This window comes from Schistocerca nitens, chromosome 9 (genome assembly GCF_023898315.1).
Source record: "Schistocerca nitens isolate TAMUIC-IGC-003100 chromosome 9, iqSchNite1.1, whole genome shotgun sequence".
NCBI lineage: Eukaryota > Metazoa > Arthropoda > Insecta > Orthoptera > Acrididae > Schistocerca > Schistocerca nitens.
In genome coordinates, this window is record NC_064622.1 from 251,781,536 (window position 1) to 251,808,618 (window position 27,083).

The 27,083-nt window shown below is 41.6% G+C and overlaps 1 protein-coding gene across 1 annotated transcript in view; it reads right to left on the minus strand.

Moving 5' to 3' along the window:
- Positions 1-2,152: 2,152 nt before the first annotated feature.
- LOC126203554 (larval cuticle protein 65Ag1-like) overlaps positions 2,153-27,083 on the minus strand; it is a 45,935-nt gene continuing 21,004 nt past the window's right edge. The window contains exons 2-3 of the mRNA XM_049937876.1: positions 12,180-12,301; positions 2,153-2,535 (exon numbers count right to left, since the gene is read on the minus strand). Of these exons, the coding sequence (XP_049793833.1) occupies positions 2,334-2,535; positions 12,180-12,301 (324 nt within the window). The 3' untranslated portion in view covers positions 2,153-2,333. The remainder of the gene's footprint in view (positions 2,536-12,179; positions 12,302-27,083) is intronic.

Genomic DNA, 27,083 nt, shown 5'->3' on the forward strand with positions numbered 1-27,083 from the left:
TCTCCTGATAACGACGTCCTCTTGAGTAGTCCCCACCCGGAGATCCGGATGGGGGACAATTTTACCTCCGGAATATTTTACCCAAGAGGACGCTATCATCATTTAACCATACAGTAAAGCTGCATGCCCTCGGGAAAAATTACGGCTGTAGTTTCCCCTTGCTTTCAGCCGTTCGCAGTACCAGCACAGCAAGGCCGTTTTGGTTAGTGTTACAAGGCCAGATCAGTCAATCATGCATACTGTTGCCCCTGCAACTACTGAAAAGGCAGCTGCCCCTCTTCAGGAACCACACGTTTGTCTGGCCTCTCAACAGATACCCCTTCGTTTGGTTGCAGCTACGGTACGGCAATCAGTATCGCTGAGGCACGCGAGCCTCTACACCAACGGCAAGGTCTGTTGTTTTTAGGGGGGGGGGGGGTAAAAGGTATAAAAATAATAAAATTGTCAGCCACTATACGGTACCAGTAGCATCCTGCATACCTAACATTATTTTGCCATACACCTGTACTAATTGACAGAGACACAACAAAACGTTTGGAAAGACTCAAGCAGATATCAAATGCCTTCCGATTACAAGCTGAATATGAGTTCCCGTTTTACTAATGATTTTATTGAGAAGACGTGAAAAAAAAACACTTACTAAAATGAAGCGACCGTTAATAATACATGTAATAACATTGTGTACATACTTGTGGAAAAAGTTCTTTGCCTAATATGTTTACATAATGTACTTAGCACCAATATACAATGTGAACATACGTAGACGTCAAAATTATTGTATGACATACATACCATGGCAATTTCTCACCCACAGTTTTTACGTGCGATATGTTGACGGTGGGAACAGTAGTGTAAAGTCACAAATAAGACGACGGTTAAGAAAAACGGCTATTATGAGTATGTCGACGTTCTGATGCTTTCTTGTGATGTTTATATGAAGTAGTACTAACATATGAACGTGCACTGTGACACTTAAATTCAATACATTCTTGTAATTAGAATACGTGGGACCTCATTATGAGAAACTATAATAAAAATGCGACGACATATGACTACAATCCGAAACTTTGTGCAAAAAATATAAAAATATTAAAACTTGAATTTCTACAATTATTACATGAAATGCTGATGTGTCCAGCGAAGTGTAAAGATGCAGTTGTCTTGTTAGTAAACAAACCAAACTTATATTTCAAAAGTTGTTATTAGAGTTTGTAAGAAAAATTATTGTGAAAATACATTCCATGCAATTTAACGATGATAGCTGCAGTACCTCCACCCGTGAATTATTATGGAAAGATTGCAACAAATTGCAATTCCAAGTCCTGTAAGTTGTTTTAGAAAGCCAGTCATCTTTTAAAAATAAATATTAGAAATTCTGTTCCGTTCTGTTCTTTTCCACTTGTTAAAAACATATACAAGGACCACTACCAGAAGCTGTGGCAAGGTCCAGTGTTATTTTACATTTTGGTAAGGTTAGTATTGCGTCACTTCTGTGGTACAGATGAACAGGTTAGTAAGTACATTTACATTTCAGCTACATCATTTACTTGATTTGATTACACTAATGTGCCGATCACAACATTAGAAAGAGCCCAAACTTTCTTTCAGATCGAGACCACTTGCAGTGAAGAGTATACACTGCAAAATACGAATCTAAAAAAAGGAGCAAGCATCCACTTCGGTACCCACAAAATGATGGTTGCGTTTCGTCTGTCTGTATGCCTACAGTTGATACCAGATACCATATATACTTAAGCGTGTCTTCAGTGCACCTAAGTAAGAAATAGTGAATGTTAGTTTGTTTTTTGAACTTTGTTGTTATGAAATATCAAACCAAGCTGTATGCAAGGCGTTCAGTATTCCTTGTGCTATTGCTTTACCATCTGACTGTGCTAAATTCGCAGTTTCCACCTCCTCCACCTCTTTCCGCTCAGACAGCATGGTGTGCCATTGAAGGATGTGTGCAGCCAGGTGACAGAGCACACCTGAGCCAAAGCACTTCACATGTGCTAAATTCTTAACTGTCCCAGGTCTCATGTACACCTACACTCTAGGTCCAAAAGGGAAACTTGATGAATGAATAAGGCCAGTATATAAGGAAGAAGGTCATGTGGTACTTGAGTTCAGCCAAGTTGTGGTTAAATGCAAGAAAATCCGTTAATAATTGTTGTTTACTGTTCTCATATTACATACAACCAGTGAGTGGAAAGTCTCAGTTAATATCTTAGCACAGGTATACGACACTGGCCTCTTCTGCAACTGTTGTCCAGAGACACTGTAAGTCACACTAGGAGATGTGTGCCTGAGAGGTTTCTGCAGTGATGAGTTGGCGATCATCTTCCGATTAGCGAGAGTCCCGCGTTCGTGCCCAGGCGGAATTCCGGGGCCATCATGTAGCCTTGTTTGTCAGCAATGTAGTTCACCTCGTGGACGGAACCCTCCGGGTCCTTCCACGCGTACGAGCCACTCAACCTCAGCTCTCCGTTCACCACTTCCCCTTCCTCCTCGCGTCTGCTACCATCACTTAGAGTGTAGCTGAAAAGGAAACAAGTCCACTCGTAGAGCTGCGAAATAAAAGGAAACAACCTACTTGCGCTCAAATGAGTTTAGTAAACACTAAAAGATGCAGACAGAGTGCGTCGCACAATTATACACTCCTGGAAATTGAAATAAGAACACCGTGAATTCATTGTCCCAGGAAGGGGAAACTTTATTGACACATTCCTGGGGTCAAATACATCACATGATCACACTGACAGAACCACAGGCACATAGACACAGGCAACAGAGCATGCACAATATCGGCACTAGTACAGTGTATATCCACCTTTCGCAGCAATGCAGGCTGCTATTCTCCCATGGAGACGATCGTAGAGATGCTGGATGTAGTCCTGTGGAACGGCTTTCCATGCCATTTCCACCTGGCGCCTCAGTTGGACCAGCGTTCGTGCTGGACGTGCAGACCGCGTGAGACGACGCTTCATCCAGTCCCAAACATGCTCAATGGGGGACAGATCCGGAGATCTTGCTGGCCGGGGTAGTTGACTTACACCTTCTAGAGCACGTTGGGTGGCACGGGATACATGCGGACGTGCATTGTCCTGTTGGAACAGCAAGTTACCTTGCCGGTCTAGGAATGGTAGAACGATGGGTTCGATGACGGTTTGGATGTACCGTGCACTATTCAGTGACCCCTCGACGATCACCAGTGGTGTACGGCCAGTGTAGGAGATCGCTCCCCACACCATGATGCCGGGTGTTGGCCCTGTGTGCCTCGGTCGTATGCAGTCCTGATTGTGGCGCTCACCTGCACGGCGCCAAACACGCATACGACCATCACTGGCACCAAGGCAGAAGCGACTCTCATCGCTGAAGACGACACGTCTCCATTCGTCCCTCCATTCACGCCTGTCGCGACACCACTGGAGGCGGGCTGCACGATGTTGGGGCGTGAGCGGAAGACGGCCTAACGGTGTGCGGGACCGTAGCCCAGCTTCATGGAGACGGTTGCGAATGGTCCTCGCCGATACCCCAGGAGCAACAGTGTCCCTAATTTGCTGGGAAGTGGCGGTGCGGTCCCCTACGGCACTGCGTAGGATCCTACGGTCTTAGCGTGCATCCGTGCGTCGCTGCAGTCCGGTCCCAGGTCGACGGGCACGTGCACCTTCCGCCGACCACTGGCGACAACATCGATGTACTGTGGAGACCTCACGCCCCACGTGTTGAGCAATTCGGCGGTACGTCCACCCGGCCTCCCGCATGCCCACTATACGCCCTCGCTCAAAGTCCGTCAACTGCACATACGGTTCACGTCCACGCTGTCGCGGCATGCTACCAGTGTTAAAGACTGCGATGGAGCTCCGTATGCCACGGCAAACTTGCTGACACTGACGGCGGCGGTGCACAAATGCTGCGCAGCTAGCGCCATTCGACGGCCAACACCGCGGTTCCTGGTGTGTCCGCTGTGCCGTGCGTGTGATCATTGCTTGTACAGCCCTTTCGCAGTGTCCGGAGCAAGTATGGTGGGTCTGACACACCGGTGTCAATGTGTTCTTTTTTCCATTTCCAGGAGTGTATATGCAACTCAATATAAAGTAAGAACAAATTTACAAAAGATTCTCTCTTCCAGAATCATCATATAAAGTCACTTCCTTTCCCTATTTTTGTCCTCAGTCATCGAAGGTCTTTCCTGATGTATCCTACATTTCCTATCATCACTTCCCATCTTCTTCAGTCTTTTTCAAAAGTTCTTTTATCGTGAATTCTGCAGAGAACCTCCTTATTCCTTACATCATCAGTCCACCTGATATGGTCTGTAGTGCCGCATCTAAGATACATCGATTCTTTTCTCTTCTGGTTTTCCGACAGAACATGATTAACTATCATAGAAGATACTCCTCACTCCTTACCTCATCAGACCACCTAGTTTGGTCTGTAGTACCACATTCCAGATACCCCGACTCTTTTCTGTTCTGGTTTCCAGACAGTCAATGATTAACTAACATAAAATGCTCTGCTCTAAATGTACACTACTGGCCATTAAAATTGCTACACTGCGAAGATGATATGCTACAGACGCGAAATTTAACAGACAGGAAGAACATGCTGTGATATGCAAATGATTAGCTTTTCAGAGCATTCACACAAGGTTGGCGCCGGTGGCGACACCTACAACGTGCTGACGTGAGGAAAGTTTCCAACCGATTTCTCATACACAAACAGCAGTTGACCGGCGTTGCCTGGTGAAACGTTGTTGTGATGCCTCGTGTAAGGAGCAGAAATGCGTACCATCACGTTTCCGACTTTGATAAAGGTCGGATTGTAGCCCATCGCGATTGTAGTTTATCGTATCGCGACATTGCTCCTCACGTTGGTCGAGATACAATGACTGTTAGCAGAATATGGATCGGTGGGTTCAGGAGGGTCATACGGAACGCCGTGCCGGATCCCAACGGCCTCGTATCACTAGCAGTTGAGATGACAGGCATCTTATCAGCATGGCTGTAACGGATCGTGCAGCCACGTCTCGATCCCTGGGTCAACAGATGGAGACGTTTGCAAGACAACAACCATATGCACGAACAGTTCGACGACGTTTGCAGCAGCATGGGCTATCGGCTCGGAGACCATGGCTGCGGTTACCATTGACGCTCCATCACAGACAAGAGCACCTGCGATGGTGTGCTCAAAGACGAACCTGGCTGCACGAATGGCAAAACGTCATTTTTTCCGATGAATCCAGGTTCTGTTTACAGCATCATGGTGGTCGCATCCGTGTTCGGCGACATCGCGGTGAACGCACATTGGAAGCGTGTATTCGTCATCGCCATACTGGCGTATCACCCGTCGTTATGGTATGGGGTGCCATTGGTTACATGTCTCGGTCACCTCTTGTCCGCATTGAGGGAATTTTGAACAGTGACGTTTCAGATATGTTACGACCCGTGGCTCTACCCTTTATTCGATCCCTGCGAAACTCTGTATTTCAGCACGATAATGCACGACCGCATGTTGCAGGTCCTGTACGGGCCTTTCTGGATACAGAAAATGTTCGACTGCTGCCCTGGCCAGCACATTCTCCAGATCTCTCACCAATTGAAAACGTCTGGTCAATGGTGGCCGAGCAACTGGCTCGTCACAATACGCCAGTCACTACTCTTGATGAAATGTGGTATCGTGTTGAAGTTGCATGGGCAGCTGTACCTGTACATGCCATCCAAGCTCTGTTTGACTCAATGCCCAGGCATATCAGGGCCGTTATTACGGCCAGAGGTGGTTGTTCTGGATACTATTTTCTCAGGATCTATGCACCCAAATTGCTTGAAAATGTAATCACATGTCAGTTCTAGTATAATATATGTGTCCAATAAATACCCGTTTATTATCTGCATTTCTTCTTGGTGTAGCAATTTTAATGGCCAGTAGTGTATATTCTGAGAAGCTTGTTTCTGAAATTAGGGCCTATGTTCGTTGCTAGTACACTTCTCTCTACCTGCTGTAGTGTGCTTCGTCGACCATGGATCATTTTGCCTCCAAAGCAGCAGTGTTCCTTAGCTTCGTGCAGTTCTCGCTAGTCTCAATTGTACCACTCCTTACAGAATTTTTTCCATTATCCGTTTACTCCCAATACATATTCCGTACTCATTACACCGTATATTCCATTCAGTATATCCTTTAATTCCACTTCACCTTCACTGAGGATAAGAATGTCATCAGTGGATCTTATCGTTGGTAGGTTTTTACCCAGAATATTAATGCCACTTTTAAGGCTTCCTTTTCAGAGATCACTAATAAGGATATATGACGAACTGTTATATCAGTTTCAATACTGACCTACACAGACTGAATACGGATGGGCGACATCGTGAAGTATCCAACTACCTTGTGTACCCGAACATTTACATTCTAACTAACAATTTTTGGAAGCTATGTAATATACAGGGTGAAGCGAAATTCGCGCACTCGTGCATCGCAGCGCGACTACTCACGCGCCAACGACAAAAAAATGTCTCTCACAAAATTTCGTCTACTGAGTACATTTGCAGAAAAAGGACGTTAAAGAATGGCAACATTGTAACCAAATGGATGGTAGGTATCGCTTTCAGCACTAGTCAGTTGGGGGTGCGCGTTTGGTGCACTGGATAAAGTTTTGGGTTCGTATGCAGGAGATCGATGGTTCGATCCGGTGCTAGGACGCAATTTTTTATTTGCTAATTTCATTCTGTATCCTAAAGTTACAACATTTTGTAACGCTGAACATAACAAATACGTGCTTAGACAAACAGAAAATAGACAGTTTAAGCAAATGTCCTGTCATAGGACAGAATAACTACAAAAACAATACCACTTTCGAGATGCTAAAGCGCAGTACAATAACGCTCATCTTCTTGTCATTTATACTATATGTAATATGAGCACTAAGATACCGGACATTAGCAACCAGTGACAATGAAAATGCCCATATTAATGATCGCATGACCTTCACAACAGAATATCTTGTCCTCAGAACAACAAATGCTGAAAGTAAGATCCCTGCACGTCCAAACATTGCGCAACCCGCCGGATGTTACAGCTCTGGACCCTTCGCAGCAAAGCTCAGTCCACAGTAACAAGAGCAGTATGAACACGTGCCACCAATTCTTCCACATTCGTCGGCGGAGTAGAGTACACGTCCTCCAGCAGGTGCCCCTACAGAAAGAAATCTAGGGGATTTAGGTCAGGTGAACGCGGTGGTCATACAACTTGTAACAACACCAACGCCATAGTATTGTACATATAATAATTTTTTTTCTGATTTTCGATAAATTAGTGTAATCGATGTTCTGATTTCATTTCTTTTTTTGTTTCATGCCATTATGTTAAGGAAACTATAAACAACTTTCGATGTGAATATTAATGTTTATGTCAAATTGCAAACAATATTATAACAAAATTGAAATGTAAGAAATGTTGAAACTGCTGTAAGATGTTAAAGTTGTAATTGTGCGCCTGGTCCATACGTAGGCAATGTATTAGGATATGTAGAATGCAAAACCTCGGGTGAATACCCTGTCTGTAGGGGAGCGGTAAAAGGTGGATGACAGGCGAGCGCGGGAAAATGCACACGGGCGCTGCACGGCATAACGGGCTCAGCGGTAGTAGTCGGAGTTGGGCATCGGTCTGAGAAACACGTTCTGGATCGAGGAGGCTCTACTGGAAAACGTGATTTCGTTAAGCCTCGGATGTGCCGTTTCCGACGCCTATACAGCATGGCAATAATCCATAGGCACTAAATGGAAAAGTATTGCGACGCTATGAAGAAGTAAAGTGCCGATACATCAAGAGCCATTGCTGTGATTGTACGTGTGCTCTGTGCCTCGCCATCTCGCCGCCCGCCAACCGCCACATCGATACAAACAGATTGAAACTTTTAGTACTGTATTCGTGTGGATCTGTGTTACTTTTGTTCCATACTGTTCAATAACAACTTAAATTTTACCAGAACTGTCCTATCAGTTAATTATCCTCACAACTAACCTAGACAAGGTCCTTTCCACATGTTGTGCAATCCGAGTGTCCCGAAATGAAGATTTAAAGTTTATGTTAATAATAATTACCTGCAGACCTATCTATGTTAGAATGATGTTTAAAGAACTTTGTTGTTAATGAATATATAAGTAAATAACAAAGGCCTGAAAAAGTTGGAAGATAGTTTTGAAATTGAATTAGTAATGAAGTTTAATTATTTTGAGGCAGAAATAATGGTAGTTAAATGAGCAGGAAATAAGACAAAAAGAGTAGTAACTCATATATTGGAAATCTTGAGTGCTTAATGATTTCAATAATCAAAATTTTCAATACAGTGATCATAACAGTTTCAGGGTCCCCCCCCCCCCCCTTTTTTCTTTTCTATTCATTTGAATTCTGTAGTGTACTGAACTGATTTGACCAGCAAAGTTAAAGTCAATATAAAACCAAAATTTATCAGTGTTTTACCTTTTTCGAAATTGACATTGTATGTGTGTTTCGAAAGTGCTATTTCTAGGGTAACCTATGCCCGATTTTAATCAGATCAATAGACAGTACGAAGTTTGTAGTAAACATTATAGTGTTTTGTTGTGTATTTATGGCGTGCCGGCCGGTGTGGCCGTGCGGTTAAAGGCGCTTCAGTCTGGAACCGCGCTGCTGCTACGGTCGCAGGTTCGAATCCTGCCTCGGGGATGGATGTGTGTGATGTCCTTAGGTTAGTTAGGTTTAAGTAGTCCTAAGTTCTAGGCGAGTGATGACCTCAGAAGTTAAGTCGCATAGTGCTCAGAGCCATTTGAACCATTTTTTTATTTATAGCTTGTCCATGTTAGTACAGAAAGTGAAATTATTAGTTCAGTAGATTTTCTGGTTCTAAAATTTACCATATTATGCAGTGCTATTACGTGTTGTTTTGTATGAACGTACGTCAACTTGTACAGGGAAGAAATTCAGTTAATGCCTAATTAGGCTGGCGACCGTATTATTAACAATTTGGTAGCATCTGCTGTGTTGTTTCTTGTCCGTCCTAACGTGTGGTTGCACTCCGGAATTGCTTGACGTATCATTGTTATTACTGAGTGGGTGTACGTCTGATTTGCCTCCATTTAGGTACACGCGGTCAAAATCTATACAAAAATCCTTTCTCTTAAGGTGAAGCCCGTCAACTTACCATAGTACAGGCTTTAAAGAGTATCGTGTGCATTAGCGCAGTGTTACAAACTGGACCTCCATGTCCGAGCTATCTTCCTGGAAATGTTCCGTCTAAATACTGTTGCACATTAATTCCAGAGTGTGAAGGTGCACCATCATGTTAGAACCATATTCTCTGCCGAACATGTAGTGGAATGTCTTCCAGCGCGTCAGGCAGATACTTTGATAGGAATACATGATACTTTCCTGCAGGTAACCGGTCAGGCAACATATAAAGGTCTAAAATCCCGTCCCCAATATTCCGGCCCAGACGTTGATACCAAAGCGAAGTTGATTTCCACGATCGCAGGTGACTTGCGGGTTAACCTCACACCAATGGTGGGCATTGTGCAGGCTGACGACATCCTTACGATTGAATGCTGCTTCATCCAACCGCATCCAACCATATTATGGTGTTCACAAAGTTATCGTTGGCTTGCCGTTGTTGTTGGAGACATTCACAGAATTGTGTCCGCTAATGACGATCTGCAGGATGCAGGTGTTATGTGAAAGCATAACGATAGGGGTGCAGCCCATGCTCGGGCACCACGTTAACGAGCGTGTGTTGCGAGACACGCAGCTGCCTTGCTACGATACGTCTACTTCGCTGAGGTTCTTGGTTTATGACCTCCAGAATAGCTTCTTCAGTAGCTGGAGTACGGCGAGTCCGTGGATGACGTCGGTCATGCCATGGTGGAAGGAGAGAACCTGACTCCCGAAGGGGCAGCTCCAGACAACGAAACACATTTTTATCTGGATAGCATTGACTAGGATATCTAACAGCATATGCACCAGGAGCAACACGACCAGTTATCAGATGCACCAAGGACCAGAAAGATATCCACATATTCATCGTTTGTGTATGCCACAGTGGTTCAGAGGTTCACAATGAGAAACTTCTATACGTCTATACATGTACATTGGAGTCTGTCACGGGCGTGTTACTCCGCTGGCAACTAGTCCCTGTCTGGCAGACAGCACATACAGTATAAACACGCCGTCAGTCCTACGCGCTGTTCCACCTAACACGCATTACACCTTTGACAAATTTTGTTCTGCATTATTCATCCCGACACCGCTAATTGTGAAATATTCGGTTTCGATTTACACTGTTTCACTAACGGTAACAGATGGGATGTTTCCACAATCCCATCGGTGGAATAATAATAATCCATTGAGATACGTACTAAACAGCATGCGGTTACCAGACTCAATGTTGAAAGACGTAATTAGTGGGACCATGGTGATAACACATACAACTAGTAGCCGAGTTTCGACATGATTTACAAAGCACGTACCCGGTCCTACTGGTAACGTAAGGCACTAACGAAATGTAATGGACCTGAATGAGGCACGAATAATAGTTGTTACTAATCTATTGGACCATTGAAGGAGTGTACAAGGAAAACAGGTTTCGCATCCAGCAGATGATGTGGTGCGAATAAATTAACGCCCACGACGTGGAAAGGGATTCTTTCACAGCTGTCCGATCTTCCATTTCTACGATTGTAGTATGTAAGTGCAAATGTTTTCTAGAGGAGCCCCTGCATTCGCTGTTGACGATTAAGATGCCAGATACCGTACCACTTGGACTACATTTACCAAATATAAAACATGTGCCTCCACCCAGAATCGAACCATCGCCCTGCTGCATGCTAACCCAGAACTCTAACCATTGCACCAACTGTACGGCAGGTTAACGTCTGCCGACAGAGGTAGTTACCATACATGTGGTTACACTGTTGCCAGATTGCCACCTTTTAACGTTCTTTATCTGCAGATGTACTCGCCGGAAGAAATTTTGTGGCACATTTTCTTATCGCTGCTGTGTGAGGAATTGCATTGCGAAGCAAGAGTGCGTGAATTTCGTTTCACCTTGTGTAATTACTTGTGTACAGTACGTATTTTTATGTGAATGTGATTTTATGTTGTAGAAATCTCAGAGGCAGAAGGAGGGATAGTGGTGTATGCTTGAAGCGAATGAGCAAAAACATGGGAACACTGCAAATAAAACGTATCGCTAGCCACTGTGGAAAAGAGCATGAGAGTATTTGCCAAACTAAATGGCTTATTGTTAAAAAGGGACAAACAGCGCTGTTCTTTTCCTCCCCTACGTTTCTCTTCGGGTAGTGTTCTGGCTGTTCAGCTCCCTGAATGGGACTTTACTGTACACTAACTGCTTATGAAAGTACACGTCGGTTTAAGTTATGAACCGCCGGCAATACAGTCTCTCCCGACACGAGGTCACAGTAGACTTCACTAGAAAATATAATTTAGTCCATGTTCTGTTTCTTTGGCATGGTTACGGTATGGGGGCGTCCCGAGCTCCAGATCTTTGGATCGGTCCACCCACCAATCGTTTATTTGATCGCTGTACTCGTTCCCCAGAGCGTCTTCGCAGCTAACTTCACTTTTATGGATGAACATACGAGACCACATCGAACTGTACGGATGGAGAAGCTCTCGGAACGAGAGGGAATTTAGCGAATATACTGGCCAGTCCATTTCTACGACTCATTTCCCTGACTTAAATCCCGACCGTGACGCATGTGTTAAAATACGTATTACAGCACATTCACCTACGCCGGCCACCGTGCAACACTAGTAATGGGACGCCATCATGGAAATTGCTTACCAACCTCGTGGCCACCACGGGAGATCGTTGCAGAGAACCCACTGCCGACTGTAGCGAACATACACCTTATTAATAACCATATCCCGCCTATTGCATTCTTCAGGTATCCGTCTTAAATCCCGGCTACTTCTCTGCAATTATTCTGAATAAAACTGTGATTACCGTTTGCCACATTGCGTATTTGTTTCACTTACGTTCTACACTGTACTGTACTGCGGTCGTTCTTTCTATGTCTGGTCCAAGTTTTATCGAGCTACTGGACTACTTCACATGACACATCATGCGAAAGTTAACTTTGCACTTAAGTTTAGCGGGCTATCAGTAAATCTTATTATAAACTTAGGAATACCTCCAGCGCCATGGGTCGATGCCGTTAAAGTTGTTGAACTGCTCTACAACGGTAGCTTGTTTCGATCCGTCCTGCTGTGGTGCCGATAATACCGTGTGGAGCGTAATAGCTACCAGGAACAGCTGAAACAAAACAAACAAAAGAAACAAAGTGAGACTACAACTTACTACACTCATGCTCATAAATTAAGGATAATTGCAGAATGTGGTGCCACACAACGTGGCACTACGTACACAAAACTGGCGCTTATAGCATAGGCACATAGGAAACACACACGACACAGATTAAGTCCACAGTATTGGTGATAAGTTGAGAAAACCGTCCCGAAGCGCATATGCTACAAAACGCCGCTGTTTCCTGCGCATGTACCCGACATCAATATGGGATATGATCATCGTCCACACATACACAGGCCGCACAACGGGTTGGCATACTCTGGATCATGTGGTCGAGCAGCTGCTGGGGTATAGCCTCCCATTCTTGAACCAGTGCCTGTCGGGGCTCCTGAAGTGTCCTAGGGGTTCGAAAACGTGCAGCGATACGTCGACCGAGAGCATCCCAGACGTGCTCGATGGATTTTAGGACTGGAGAACAGGCAGGCCACTCCATTCGCCTGATATCTTCCGTTTGAAGGTACTCCTCCACGATTGCAGCTCCGTGGGGCCGTGCGTTATCATCCATCAGGAGGAAGGTGGGAACCACTGCACCCCTGAAAAGACGGACATACAGGTGCAAAATGACGTCCAGATACACCTGACCTGTTACAGTTCCTCAGGAGTGTACGTGCATTAATCGTAATCCCGCTCCACACCATCAAATCACGACCTCCATACAGGTCCCTTTCAATGACATTAAAGGGTTGGTATCTGGTTCCTGGTTCCTGGTTCACGCCAGATGAAAACCCGGCGAGAATCAATGTTCAGACTATACCTGGACTCGTCCATAAACATAATCTGGAACCAATGTTCCAATGACCATGTATTGTGCTCTTGACACCAAGCTTTACGGGCTCTCCTGTGACCAGGGTTCAGTAGAATGCACCTTGCAGGTCTCCGGGCGAAAAAACCATGTCCGTTCAGTCGTCTGTCGACTGTGTGTCTGGAGACAACTGTTCCAGTGGCTGCGTTAAGGTCCCGAGCAAGGCTACCTGCAGTAATCCGTAGCTGTCTGCGGGTGTTGTACACTGTGGACGTCCCCTACTGTAGTGCCTGGACTCATTTCCTAACTGCTGGAATCGTTGCCATAATCTTGAAATCACAGTTTGTGGCACACGGAGGGCCCGTGCTACGACCTGTGTTTGACCAGCCTCCAGTCGCCCTAGGATTCTACCCCTCATAACGTCATCAATATGTGCACTTTGAGCCCTTTTCAACACATAGTCACCATTAGCACGTCTGTAAACGTCTGCACACTTACTCGCTGCACCGTACTCTGACATGCACCAACACACCTCTGCGTATGTGAACTGCTGCCTGCGCCACCGTGTGACGACCGCAGGTCAAATGCACCGTATGGTCATACCCCGAGGTGATTTAAACCCGCAAACCACCCACAAGAGCGTTGTTTCACCATGTATCAGTATTATCCTTAATTTATGAGCATTTTAAAGTACGTACGAAGTAAACTAAATTCGGTTGCAAAATATTTGTTACTTCTACTTTTGTAGACATTTAAAAGAGTAGTCACGTCTTTAATTATAGTGCGTTAGTTATTTACCTGTTCTGATAATATGCCTGTGATGATCTATGGTGACTAGTTGGCGCCAAAGAGGAAACTGTTCTGGCCCAACTAGTATGTAACCACGGTGATATGTTTATTTGGACGTATCTCCGAGGTTCTTTGGCTACAGTGCTGCAAATGTTGTAGATGTTGTCTTGGCTTCAGTCAAATTATAAGTTGCAATCGTTATGTAGTGATTTTATACAGGATTAATATTTTTGGTGGACCAGTTTTAGACTGACAGTGCTATCATCATGATGGTATTATAATGGAAAAATGGTTCAAATGGCTCTGAGCGCTATGGGACTTAACATCTGTGGTCATCAGTCCCCTAGAACTTAGAACTGCTTAAACCTAACTAACCTAAGGGCAGCACACACATCCATGCCCGAGGCAGGATTCGAACCTGCGACCGTAGCAGTCGCGCGGTTCCGGTCTGAGCGCCTAGAACCGCTAGACCACCGCGGCCGTCTATAATGGAAAACCTGTACGCTAAATTAATATTGTAAAAGATTGACCATATTTTGTTTATTTAAATACAATGTGTTGGTGTTGTACGTATGGAGGTGTGGACGATGAACACTAACTTGGACTGGAATTGTGCAAGTAGTAGTTGTAGTAGTAACTATTACATCTATCGGCCAACCCGCTATATCTTTGGATCCTTACAAAATAAAAGCGGCACATTTTTTCCTCTGGTTCCGAAAACTATTTGCTATTTCGACAAAGTTAGCGTTGTAAAAAATCAAAGAAATGCATGAATTAAAATATATATCTTTATTTATCTTGTTGTACGGGAATGTAGACCTCTACAATTTATATATAACCAAACTGCAGATGTTCAGTCTCATCAAGGAAGTGCACGAACGATCTCAGTCACGAAAGGTGTTCGTCTAGGCTGTGCTACAAATGTCAAGGAAGCGTTGGCGAAATAATGTGAAGGGTCCATAATAAATGAAGAGGTTACTTTTAACATCACATACAAGGACGACACCGTCATCATTGTATACAAGCTACTTGCCCTGCAACGCATAACGCACCGTCTAGTTCAGCGTAGCAACGACTTCTGCCTACCTGTTACCACAGGGCCAAAATTATAACGTTCTTTAAAAGGGGAAAACAACGAAATTCAACATAAAATGCAATATACACGGACGAAAATATCGCATCACCAAGAAGCAGTTGTGCGGCATAAATGAAAGCTGGGAGACGTTTATACATCTGAACCATGATGTCTACTCAAATTTCACACTATTCATAAGAGTGGTGCTGGTAGTGCCGCTATGAGGGTGCAAATAAGGTTTGCTTTAACACTTGTCCCAACGGTCCTGGGCGTTCGTTACTTTTGAGATTAGACGTGGTAATTTTATGTTAGTCAAGACTGTCTTTAAGGAGAGAAAAACGCCATTATCAACTAAGCCACCGCCATTTGTGACTTTAGTTGTGTAAAGCGAGAGGCCGTTGGAGTGCAGGGTGGAGGTCTGTTGCGTTTTCTGATGAAAGATGGTTCTGCCTTCTTACTCAGTGCCAGTGATGGTCTTGTGTTGGTTAGAATGAAGCAGATGAGAGCCAGCAACCTACCTGTCTGCGTGCTGGACACACTGGCTCTACACCTGAAGCTATGGTCCGGGGTGCGATTTCATATTGCGGCAGGAGCACTGTCGTGGTTCTCCCACGCAAGATATAATAGAGCTACGTGAAGCAGAAGGTTCCTTCTTTCATAATGCAGGGATGTAGCCACGTCATACGAATGCTGGCAGCAGTTGTCACGGGGATGTACAGTTGCAGGAAGACCGGGTTCCAGACGGCATTGTCCCACTACCAAGAGGGACGACAATGGCATGGGGCTCTGGCGCATCGTACAGCATTTGCAGCATGTCACAAATCTGGATGTTTGTTTGTGAACTTTTGTTTGTTATATACACTATTTTTAAACACTTTTATATCTACAACTATATGTTACACACTGTGACTACTCTTTATTTCTGTGTCTTATGATTTTTATGTCTTTTCTATATGATGTGTTATATGCCATAAGCTAAATAAATAAATGCAGCATCTACTTGAACAGCAGTTGACACCACGACGACATTATAAACGGTTACAAATCGGTTAATTCGAGGACAGCATTGAGTCGGATGCCCTGTAACGTGCGTTCCACCGACACGAAGCCACCGCCATTTGTGACTTCAGTGGAGTCAAGCGATAGCACCTTGGAGGGCAGGGCGAAGGTTGTTGTGTTTTCTGATGAAAGTTGGCTATCACACGCACTATGAATGCAAATATGTACATGAATCTGGCGTTTCCACGAGCTGTGCTGCCATTCATAGAGAGCATTCCAGCCTTCCAACAGGATAATGCTCACCCACATACCGACGTTCTGCCCCAACTTGCTCTACGGTGTGTTTACACGTTTCCATGGCCTGCCCTATCACCAGATGTGTCTCCAATGGAGGACGTGTGGGACATCATCGGACGACAAATCTAGTGTCATCCACAAGCAGCATTAACCATCCCTGTATTGACCGATCAAATGTAACAGGCATGGAAGTCCATCTCATAAACTGAAATCTGGAAACTGTACAACACACTGCAAGAACGTTTGCATGACTGCATTCAACATTCTGGGAGTTGAGTGGTTTTAACGAACCAGCATTTCGCATTTTCAATCTCTTATCTCTCTCTTACATTAACCTGTCGTCTTGCAATATTAATCATTTAAATATCTTACCTAGGCAAATGTACTCCCAAAATTTCATTACCCTACATTAAATATATTTTGTGTTGCGATTTTTTCCCTTATTGTAGTTAAAACAAGGTCCTCTATGAAACAGTGTTGCAGTATTTCCTACCGTTTAAGCAAATGCAAGACGAATGTCATGGCACTGAATAGCATGGGTAGAGATATAGGCAGAAGCAGAAAGCAGACTGTTACGTCGCTAGAAGGTCAGCTCAGCAACAAATTACGACGCCTGCCAAGTGAGGATACACATTCAGCAGAGAGGAGGCTGTGACAGAAAACCAAAGGAAATGAGAGAAGCATTATCATTAGCTCGTATGACATATTGCAAGGAAATTTGTCTCTTACACAAGAACTGAAACTGCTGATAACAGCCTCTTAAGATAATATAGGCGAATGAGGACGCATGCAGTATTTACGAACTGAGCCTCGTGTCCAGGCTGCCCCCTTGCTCAATTTAAATACTCCAGCGTTTCAGCTATCGTCATGAGTTGTTGATTGGGGTCGACGACATTTACAATAACAGCACTCGATTCCATGATTATGATACTTTATTGAATCTATGAACTTGATGATGGCCTTTACCTAATGAACTTACTGCAGCTCGTCACCTACCATCCACTAATGGAGAAACTGTCTTCCGACAACACCACATCAGAAAGTGCTTCCCGTACTGAACGTCAATGCAGAAGACAACAACGGGTCTTCTTGGGGTCCACATTCCTATCCAATACTCAGCCTTCGCCAGGTGACAGACGGGATCAAGCGACCACACGACTACCGACAACAGGTAAATTGCGGATGAGGCATAAGGGTCTTCGTAGATTTCGGAATGGGACTCTGGACACACCAGCAGCCAGTACGAGACCACTTCACGCTCCGCAATGACCGCGTCTGCCAGCTGGCAACCCGCCGTGGCCCCAAGGTCGCTAAACCTCTCTGGGCAAGCAGTAGTTGAGCTGACTGGACAGACATCAGCTAGAATACAAAAAGAAGCTGAATGAGTCGCAGCCGAACCTGTAAGCTGCGCCTCCAATATAGGAATTAGCATCAAAGTTATTCTGAAATAGGAGCAGGCTAGACTTCTAGCAGCCATTTCGCCTTTTGGCCCAATTTGATATTCTGCAGTTCATGTTCCATCTGGGAGAGATGTTCTTCAAGTCTCGTGGTGCGAATATTATGTGCTTCAGTACAGAAAATTTTGTTCAAGTTGTTCCTAGATCATTTTTTTTCTTTGTTTTTTACTCTTTAATTTGGCTAGTCAAATATTTGTTCCCGTCCTCAAAGAACAAAAGAAATATATTCACAACACGAGGAAACACATCACAAGGACGATGTCAATTCCAGAAGAATGATACACATGATTGCTAAGTTCAATGTTAAGATTAGTCTCCAAATAACTTGTAAGTATGCACCTACTTTCACCCCAACCGATGAAGACTGTGAAGAGTCCTAAAGACACAAAAGCAAAAATATTCAGACAAAAACCCCATTTCTATCATTATTGCACTATTTTAATACCAAGGAGAAGCAAAGTGTCCTGAAGACAATACCTTCTTTGGAAATGTTGGGCTTGTAACGCCAAACGACAGAGGAAAAATTACGAATTTTTTAAACAAAGAACTTTATATAGCATAAATACATTTTACAAGATAAAACCGAAAACCTGGAAAAGAAATGGTTAAGAATATGGTGAGACGTGTCATCCATAGACCAGTTCAATACACGTAGCAACGTAGGATCGTTGGATCCAGCATCCATATTATGCTGGGCTCGAAAGAAAACGCGCAATGGAAATGACGATGCGACTTGCAAAAAAATGAGCTAGAAGAAAAAAGCAAGGTGCTCAAAAACACACACAGAGAAGAAATTACCAACAATAATCTTAGGAGAAATGGAAGAGAACGAACTCCAGACAGAAACTACTGACAGTACTCGAACAACAGTAAAGGAACTCAGTACACGGAAAAAAACGCAATAAATCTGAATTTCACTCTCTAAACAGAAGAGCATATAGAAGAAAGGAGAAACGCTGACAGAGACTTATCCAAATATAGAGAGCTCAATGAAGAACGTAAAGAAGACCATCACAAGCGATAAAAAAAAGGCTGACGGGCCAGGCCAACAAAAACAATCTGAAAACGAGAGTCTTTCGTTGCAGTGAATCAAAAGGTAAACTGATAATCCAGAAAATTTGGAATGAACGAGGAGAAGCTGTTACTGGAAGAGACCAAACTATGAAATATGTCAGGACTTTCATTGGAAACTCTACAGCCAGTCGGTGACAAATAAAAGCCTGGGTGATGAACTCGAAGATCTGTTTTGAATGCAGGATCGCTACCACTGGCACAAATCAATTAAAAATAAACGGAGACATCTCTGAATCAACTCAAGAACTGTAAAGCGCCAGTAGAAGATCTGGTCACAAGCACATTATTTGAAATTGGACGAGAGAGACTTTAGGAAACACTCCTAATTCTTTTAAATAAATGCCTCGAGGAAGAGATGATTCCAAAGTCGTGGAAAAATGCTGAAGTCATTTATCTTCTTGAAAAATTTTGATAATGGGGACATCGAGATCGGCAGGGCTGTTACTCTTTTATCCACCCACAATTCGAATCGAGAGCAGCTGCCAGTAGAAGTAACTTCGGTCCAGACCGAATGCCAGTTAGATTCCTTTCATAGTCTGCTGATACAATATCTTGGCGCTTAGGAATCATTAAAACCGCTCTCTAGACGAAACATGCGTACCTAAAGACTAGAAAGTTGCACAGATCACGCCAATATTCAAGATAGTAAATAGTTAATTAAGAGGGAATTACAGGCATATATCACTACCGTCGATTTGCAGTAGGATTTTTGAACTTGTGCTGCGTTCGAAAATTATGAATTACCTCGAAGAATACGATCTATCGACAAACTTTCAGCACAGATTAAGAAAATATATTTTTTCTGACACACAGCAGTTCTTTACTCACGCCAAGTAATTAATGCTATCTATAGGGGATCTCAAAGTGATTTCATGCTTCTAGTTCTCCAGAAATCTTTTTACACCGTTACTTCCAAGCGACTTCTAAACAAACCGCGCGTCTATAGAATATCGACTCAGATGTACGGCGAAAAGTCACCGAGTATAACAAATGCGATAGCGGTGGAAGAGAAAGCGATCGGCCCTCTGCTGTTTCTAATGTACATAATGGAGATAGAAGTCGATTCGAGCTGCCCTCTTTGATTGTTTTACTTTCTTGTAAAATCATCAGAAGAACAAATCCAACTGTAAAATGATTTAGGCAAGATATCTGCATTGTGCGAAAATGGTAATTGAATTTAACTAATGGAAGGCGTGACACTGCTCACTAAATGGAATACTTTAAATTTCAGTTACACGGTAAATCACACAAATTTACACTAAGGGGATACAATTATCAGTAACTTAGACTGGAATGATCACATAGATAGTGACAATATAGTGGGGAAAGCCAACCAAAGACTGTGATTTATTGGCAAAATAGTTAGGAAATGAAACTAGCTACTTACAACACCCTACTGATATCCTATAACGCAACTGTTCAAGTGCAGTGGTCTAAAACTAAACTGACTTAAACTTAGAGTGTGGCAGACACTTATTTAACACAGTCACTTATTCACCTTCTTAAGTCACTGTCCTTGAAAGCCAACAATCAAACCAAGCCGAAACCTATGTGCACAGTAATAATTTGGGAGTTGCAGTCCACAGCCCAATTCTATAGTCGCAGTTTGGAGAATGCAATAGTGAAGGTTAACACAGAACCTGAGATTAATTGCATGTGCACAGTGAATCATTAAAACATGTACTGAATTTCAAACTGATCTCCCAGATGCAAAATGTAGACACAGCTCTGTCCCATTGTTGTAATTTGTGCTAATTCGTCTGCAGTACATGTTCAAGTACGGATCTTGCTCATTTCATAACCATCTACAGACTTACGGAAATTGCTCCCCAAATGTTTCTTTTATAAGTTTGCAATAATTAAAAACATATTTATCTATTTTTATTGCTGGAGTTTTACAAGTTACGATTAAAGATTTACAGTCATGATTAAGTGAATAGTGGAGACACATTCTTATGGCTGTGGACATTTGGATACAACAATATTCAATGGCTTTCTATTTTGCCAAAGTGTGGTACTCTATTCCAGTAACAATATTTTGGTTAAGAATGCTAATTAATCTGATACTAAATGAGTGTCTGGCCTGTTAAAATATTTTCTCTACTTCACTGACATATACACAGATAACGAAGTAGATCAAAAATACATAGACACATACTGTCTTACACACACACACACACACACACACACACACAGACTTACAAACCCACACACATGTGTGTATGTGTGTGTGTTTGTGTGAGTGTGTGTGTGGTTTTGTGCGTTTGTGCATCTGTATCTTTGATCTGCTTCTTCTGGGAGTTTACTACTGGATACATGTTTACATGGGAACAAGGACAATGAAGTTTTATATTACTGGTATTTTCTAATTAACACAGTTTCTAGTTTGTGTAATGACACCAATTGACTCCAATTAAGCAAATAAATGTGATGGACAACAAAATCAAATTCATTTTTAATATTTTTGGCCGTGTTTGTTTCGCCATAAAAAACACTGTTGAAAATAACTGAAAAATATTTTGTTGGGGGATGGGAGAAAAAAACAGCTGGAAAGAATCCACCTGCTTTGCATAAGATAATACAGATATTTGCGAAATAGCTGACTGTATAACCTAATGTTTAAATAAAAACCCACAAAACTTTGCAAAGAAATTCAACCATACAGATTCAAAAATGTTTTGGTTACCTAAACCAACCATAAACTACTAATACAAGGAATTAAATGATGTTCAAACCCTACATATTACAAGGAATTTCAAAGATGTATACCATATAGAAAAATATATTTAAATGTCAAAAGTTTGTTCGTGTAATGCAAAAGTTACATAGCACAGAGGAAAACGAAGAAATGAAGAAATAACTAGAAAATGTAATACATATTGCATTTTACCCAAGGAAGAAATTTCTCATCTTTCTGTGCTTTCGCTGATTGTTTTTACACCTGTTACCTTTGTCACCATTCTGCTTAGCTGAAATTGGGTTCACACGTTTCACAGGTGCGAATGATTGCCTCCCAGCCTCCAGTTTCACGAGTGTTCTTTGAGGTGGTTATCCTCCATCATTTTACAGGGAAAGCAAAATCCAAATATCCAATTTTAGTGTACCAATAATATCATAAGTATACCCATAAAAGAATGTTTCATTTTTGACAAACATATTCATTATGTTTAAAAATGTCACATCACAATAGTTTACTAACAAAAATAGTATAAGGAGAATGGATCTGTTGCATACACTCCTGTACTTGTCTTACTATTCTGAAATCAAAAGTAAAATATCCAAATTTATGTTTCAAATGACGAAGCACACGTTTTCCACACTACAAGGTGAACATAACCATGACCACAATCAAATCACATAATTGGTAGTAAAATTACGTTAATGAGATTGACACTGTGTCAAATTTATTACCACCTTCCAGAAACTTAAATCTTCATTATTGTCATAAAATGTTATTAAGTTACTCACTTTTGTGAAAATATTCACATAACTACTGAAATAGTCATCTGTTAATGAGCAAAAAAATAATTTATCTTTATTGTGTGATCATTACATAAAGCCAGTCATTATCCATAAAAGAAATATCAATTTTTAGAAACATGTAAATTCTAATATGCATCAGTGTACAACTAGGACTTCAGCAAAATATTATTCTTTCACTCAACTTTCCAATTTCAGTGTCATAACTTGCACAAACAAATAGTACCAAAAGTTACCTAGATCAAATAGGTTTTCACTATAAGAAGACTACAGCTGCAGTATAGAAGTATGGTTACATTGCTTGCTAATGCCTGTTAGTCCCATTGTTACTTCCAACCTCCTAACATTGTTATCTAGAGGAATGCATTCTCAATTATTACCTTACTACAAAGAGAGTCTCTTTAACTGTTAATACCATAACATATTTCTCATTAATTCTCACCATTACTTAATTACTTTGTTGATGCATCATTATAACTTCATTATTACCTCACTACTCCATTCTCTATTATTAAACACCTGCTTTGCTCCTCAAATGCAAAAAATTAACCTACAGAACCACACTCCACACTAAGAAATCCTGATATTGTATGCAGACTTTACTCTCATGAAAGGAAACAATATCAATTTAAAAGATCATTACTTCACTGCAATGCATCATAAAAATTTAATTTCTGAAATGTGAAGTGTAATACAGATATAAATCTTGCTTCTCCAGTCCACAAGCATTAATGTTGGCAAATGTATATTGAGTTTATTCCACTGTATCAAGCCAGAAGGGTTATATCATAACATTTTTCACACAAATAGACAAACCTCTCCATATATAACTTCCTTAAGCACCAATATTTTTATGTTATCAAGAATAGTATGAAGCCACATGTTTAAGATATACTCCCTTTCTTTCCTTCTACTGCTGCCCAAATTCCTAATATATAGTTACAATTATCAGATACTTCCACATTTTTCACATATTTTGACATAACTCTTTTCTATTGATCTTACCTTTTGACTGACAAAATTTTATCTATGGTGAAACAAAATTATACTCATTATCACATTAGCAAAATAACTACAACACCTCACCAATTTTACCAAGTATCATAGACGAATTGTATGCTGTCCTCGCTTCCATTCTCCTTCTGTTTCATTATGTATAATCACTAGTCCAATATAAACTAAATGTGCAAACTAATCAAATATATTACTATACTAAAGAGCACACAAAAGTGAAAGGCAATTACTAATGAACGTACTGACTACAGACAAAATAACAGAAGAAATTGAGTGATTCAGGAAGGATGAAACAACCAACTGCAATAAGCATTACCGTCACATAATAAGTTCGCTACAGAACACTGAGTCCCATACTCATTTATCACTACGTATTATTAATTTCCTCCATAGTCTTACACCTAATTTTACATTTTAGGTTTCAGAAAATCAGTCTTTCAGAACGTCCACCAAATCACTGCAAAACAGAAGTTACTCTGAAAATTAAACCCCCAGCTCTCCCATCTAATTTAATATGATTAGTTGAAAACCAAAATTCATATTCACAACATTTTCCAGAACAGTGCAAAACACAAAGTTTCCATACACTCTGTCCTCATTTCACACAAATCCACTGACAATTTTGCATCCAGTAAATAGAAGAGTAATGAGAGTTACTAATGTACTGAAAACATTGTTTGTCCATTCACAATGTAGATCTTTTTTTGAAAACTGTTGTCTTAATTGTCTTACTGCACTCATCATACTGTTTATCTCAGCATCAAATTCCAATATTTTGAAAATAGCAGTTACTGTTAATTTAGGGACATACTTCTTTGATTCAGCAACCTTTCTATTTTCAACATCAGCACACTTCAGTACAACCCTAACTACATTGACTTTAACTTATTGCATGTCACATACCTTACTATTGATTTCTATAGCTTTACATTTTCTATCATTATGATCATTAACTTCATTCAGTATACATTCATTCAGTATACGTACACTCTCCTGTTCCATGAAGAAGATAGTAATTACACAAACAGTTTGCTGATTAATCCCCAGGTCATGAATATTAACATCTTTTACTTTAATTGCTTCTGCACTCATTTCCTCATTCCTATCATATCAGTATTTATGTCAACATCTGCCTGTATCATCTTAGGTCAATAATTTACTCAAAAACGGCCTACTGGAGGATTTTTGACGCTATACACAATAATTCGTTCGTTTACTGATAACAACTTTGTCTGATCACTTGTTTCATTCCTAATTCGACACCAGTCTTTGTCTTCAACACTATCAACTTAAACCTCAACTATTTAGCTACCTAATATTGATACTCCTGTAGGTTAAATCTCCCATATATCAGTGGTAACTGAAATATACCACTGTTCGACATGGGTTCTATTTCTGATATTAAAGTATGTGCTTCTAGACCATTTTACCGTGGGAAATTCAAATATGTAAACAAAATATCGTTGTCAGGGATACTTTTTATGTAATACGTATATATATGTATATTCACAATTCATGGTAAACACAGAGACGTTATAGAGAAATACGGTTATGTTGCCGCATCCAGTAGTGATAGAACGTGATAATTTCTTGTGCAACAGCAGGTGGGAAGAATCAGACATCATTAGGTTACCGCTGCCACACCTATGTCATTAAGACCACCTGAAACATCTCAATAACTCGAACGGCGACAGCTGGTCGCTGCCTCGGCAGTAAAGCTTCACGCCTCCTAGGGGCAGTTGCATCGAGTTTACAACAGTGGTGTTAGCCGCAATTTGTGTCAGTCTTAACAAGTGGGTGTTTTGGCTGACAAGTGACTGTCTGTCATATTTCTGAGCACGGTTGAATTTTTTAGTTCCTGTGTGTCAACTGATTGAGCCTGGTGCTGAAGGTAAAACGACTGCTTGTTTTTACACATCAGCGTTCCTCTAGTTCCCTACTATTAATTTAATACAGGTGTATTACCAAAGTTGTATTTTTAAATTTGCAGAAATGCCACGTCATCGTGGATGTCGATATAAGCTGGAAAACTTCTGCTACATCTGTGGGAAGTTCACTTTTGCCAGTAATAGGAAGAAAATTTCTTCAGTCATAAAGAAAGCATACAAATATTACTTTGGAGTAGAGGTAGGAGACCAAGATAAAGAATGGGCACCACATTTCTGTTGTGCTACATGTTACTGCAAACTAATTCAGTGGTGGAAAGGTAAAGAGAATGTGGCGTTGTTTGCTGTTCCCATGGTGTGGAGGGAGCCTAAGGACCATGTTACTGATTGTTATTTCTGTCTAACAAAACTTCAGGGTTTTACAAGCAAAAAGTCGAAGAGGCACATTGTTTACCCAGATCTGCCTTAAGCGAGAATGCCAGTTCAGCATTCCGACAACCTTCCAGTACCTTCAAGAGCTCGAGGTCAAATTCTGAGTGACAGTGAAATAAGTAGTACTGAAGAAATCACAGATGATGATTCTTTATATCACTGCACAAGTGAGTCATCGCCACATTTGTTAACACAGGCAGATTTAAATGATTTAGTACGTGATCTAGGACTAAGTAAACAAAAGGCGCAGCTGCTTGGTTCAAGATTACAAGAGTATAATCTACTGCACCAAAGTACTAAAATCAGTGTGTTCAGGCACAGAGAACATGCCTTTATTTCTTATTTTTCAACTGACGAAGCACTGACATTTTGCAATGACGTTTCTGGCCTGATGAAAGTGCTGAACTTCACTTATATTTCACTGGAGTGGAGACTTTTCATAGATGCATCGAAAACAAGTCTGAAGGGTGTTTTGCTCCATAACGGAAATAAAATACCCTCTGTTCCAGTATCTTAGGCTAGTTTGACAAAAGAGAATTACGAATTCGTACAAAGGATGCTAAATTCATTAAAATACAATGAACACAAATGGAAAATATGTGCAGATTTCAAGGTAATTGCTATGGAACTGGGAATGCAACAAGGCTACACAAAGTATGCCTGTTTTCTTTGCGAGTGGGATAGTCGAGGCCAAAATTCCCACTACGTGAAAAAGAAATGGCGTAGGCGAAGAGGGAAAGTTGGTGAAAAGAATGTACAACGTGAAAGTCTGGTAGCTCCTGAATATATACTACTTCCACCGCTTCACATCAAACTTGGCCTGATGAAACAATTCGTGAAGGCCATGGATCCAACAGGCTGTGGGTTTGCATATCTAGCTACCAAATTACCCCAGCTTTCAGCTGCAAAAATAAAGGAAGGTGTATTTGTGGACCCACAAATCAGAGAGCTACAGAAAGATGCAAATTTTGAAGCTTGTTTAACTGATAAAGAAAAAAACAGCATGGGACTGTTTCAAGATGATGTCGGAAAACTTCCTCGGAAGAAGAAGAGCTACTAACTACAAAGCAATGGTGAACGATATGATCAAAGCATATCAGGATTTGGGGTGCCATATGTCTTTGAAAGGTACATATGATGGACTCTCATCTGGACTACATCACAGAGAGTTGTAGTGACGTATCGGATGAACATGCGGAAAGATTCCATAAAGACATTTCTACCATAGAAAGGCACTATGAAGGGAAGTGGGTACCTTCTATGTTAGCAGTTTATTGCTGGAATATCATTCGAGAGAAGAAAGATTCACAATACAAGAGAAAAAAGTGATGTGCATTACAAGGCAGCGGCTCATTGTTTGTCAATTTTCTGTAATTTCTCATGTCAAATAAATGCTTCAAAGTGTATACACAAAGTTACTGTGTTATATGTTAGATCCCACCCTCCATTAATGTGATGAACTTATAACATCATAAAGATGTGC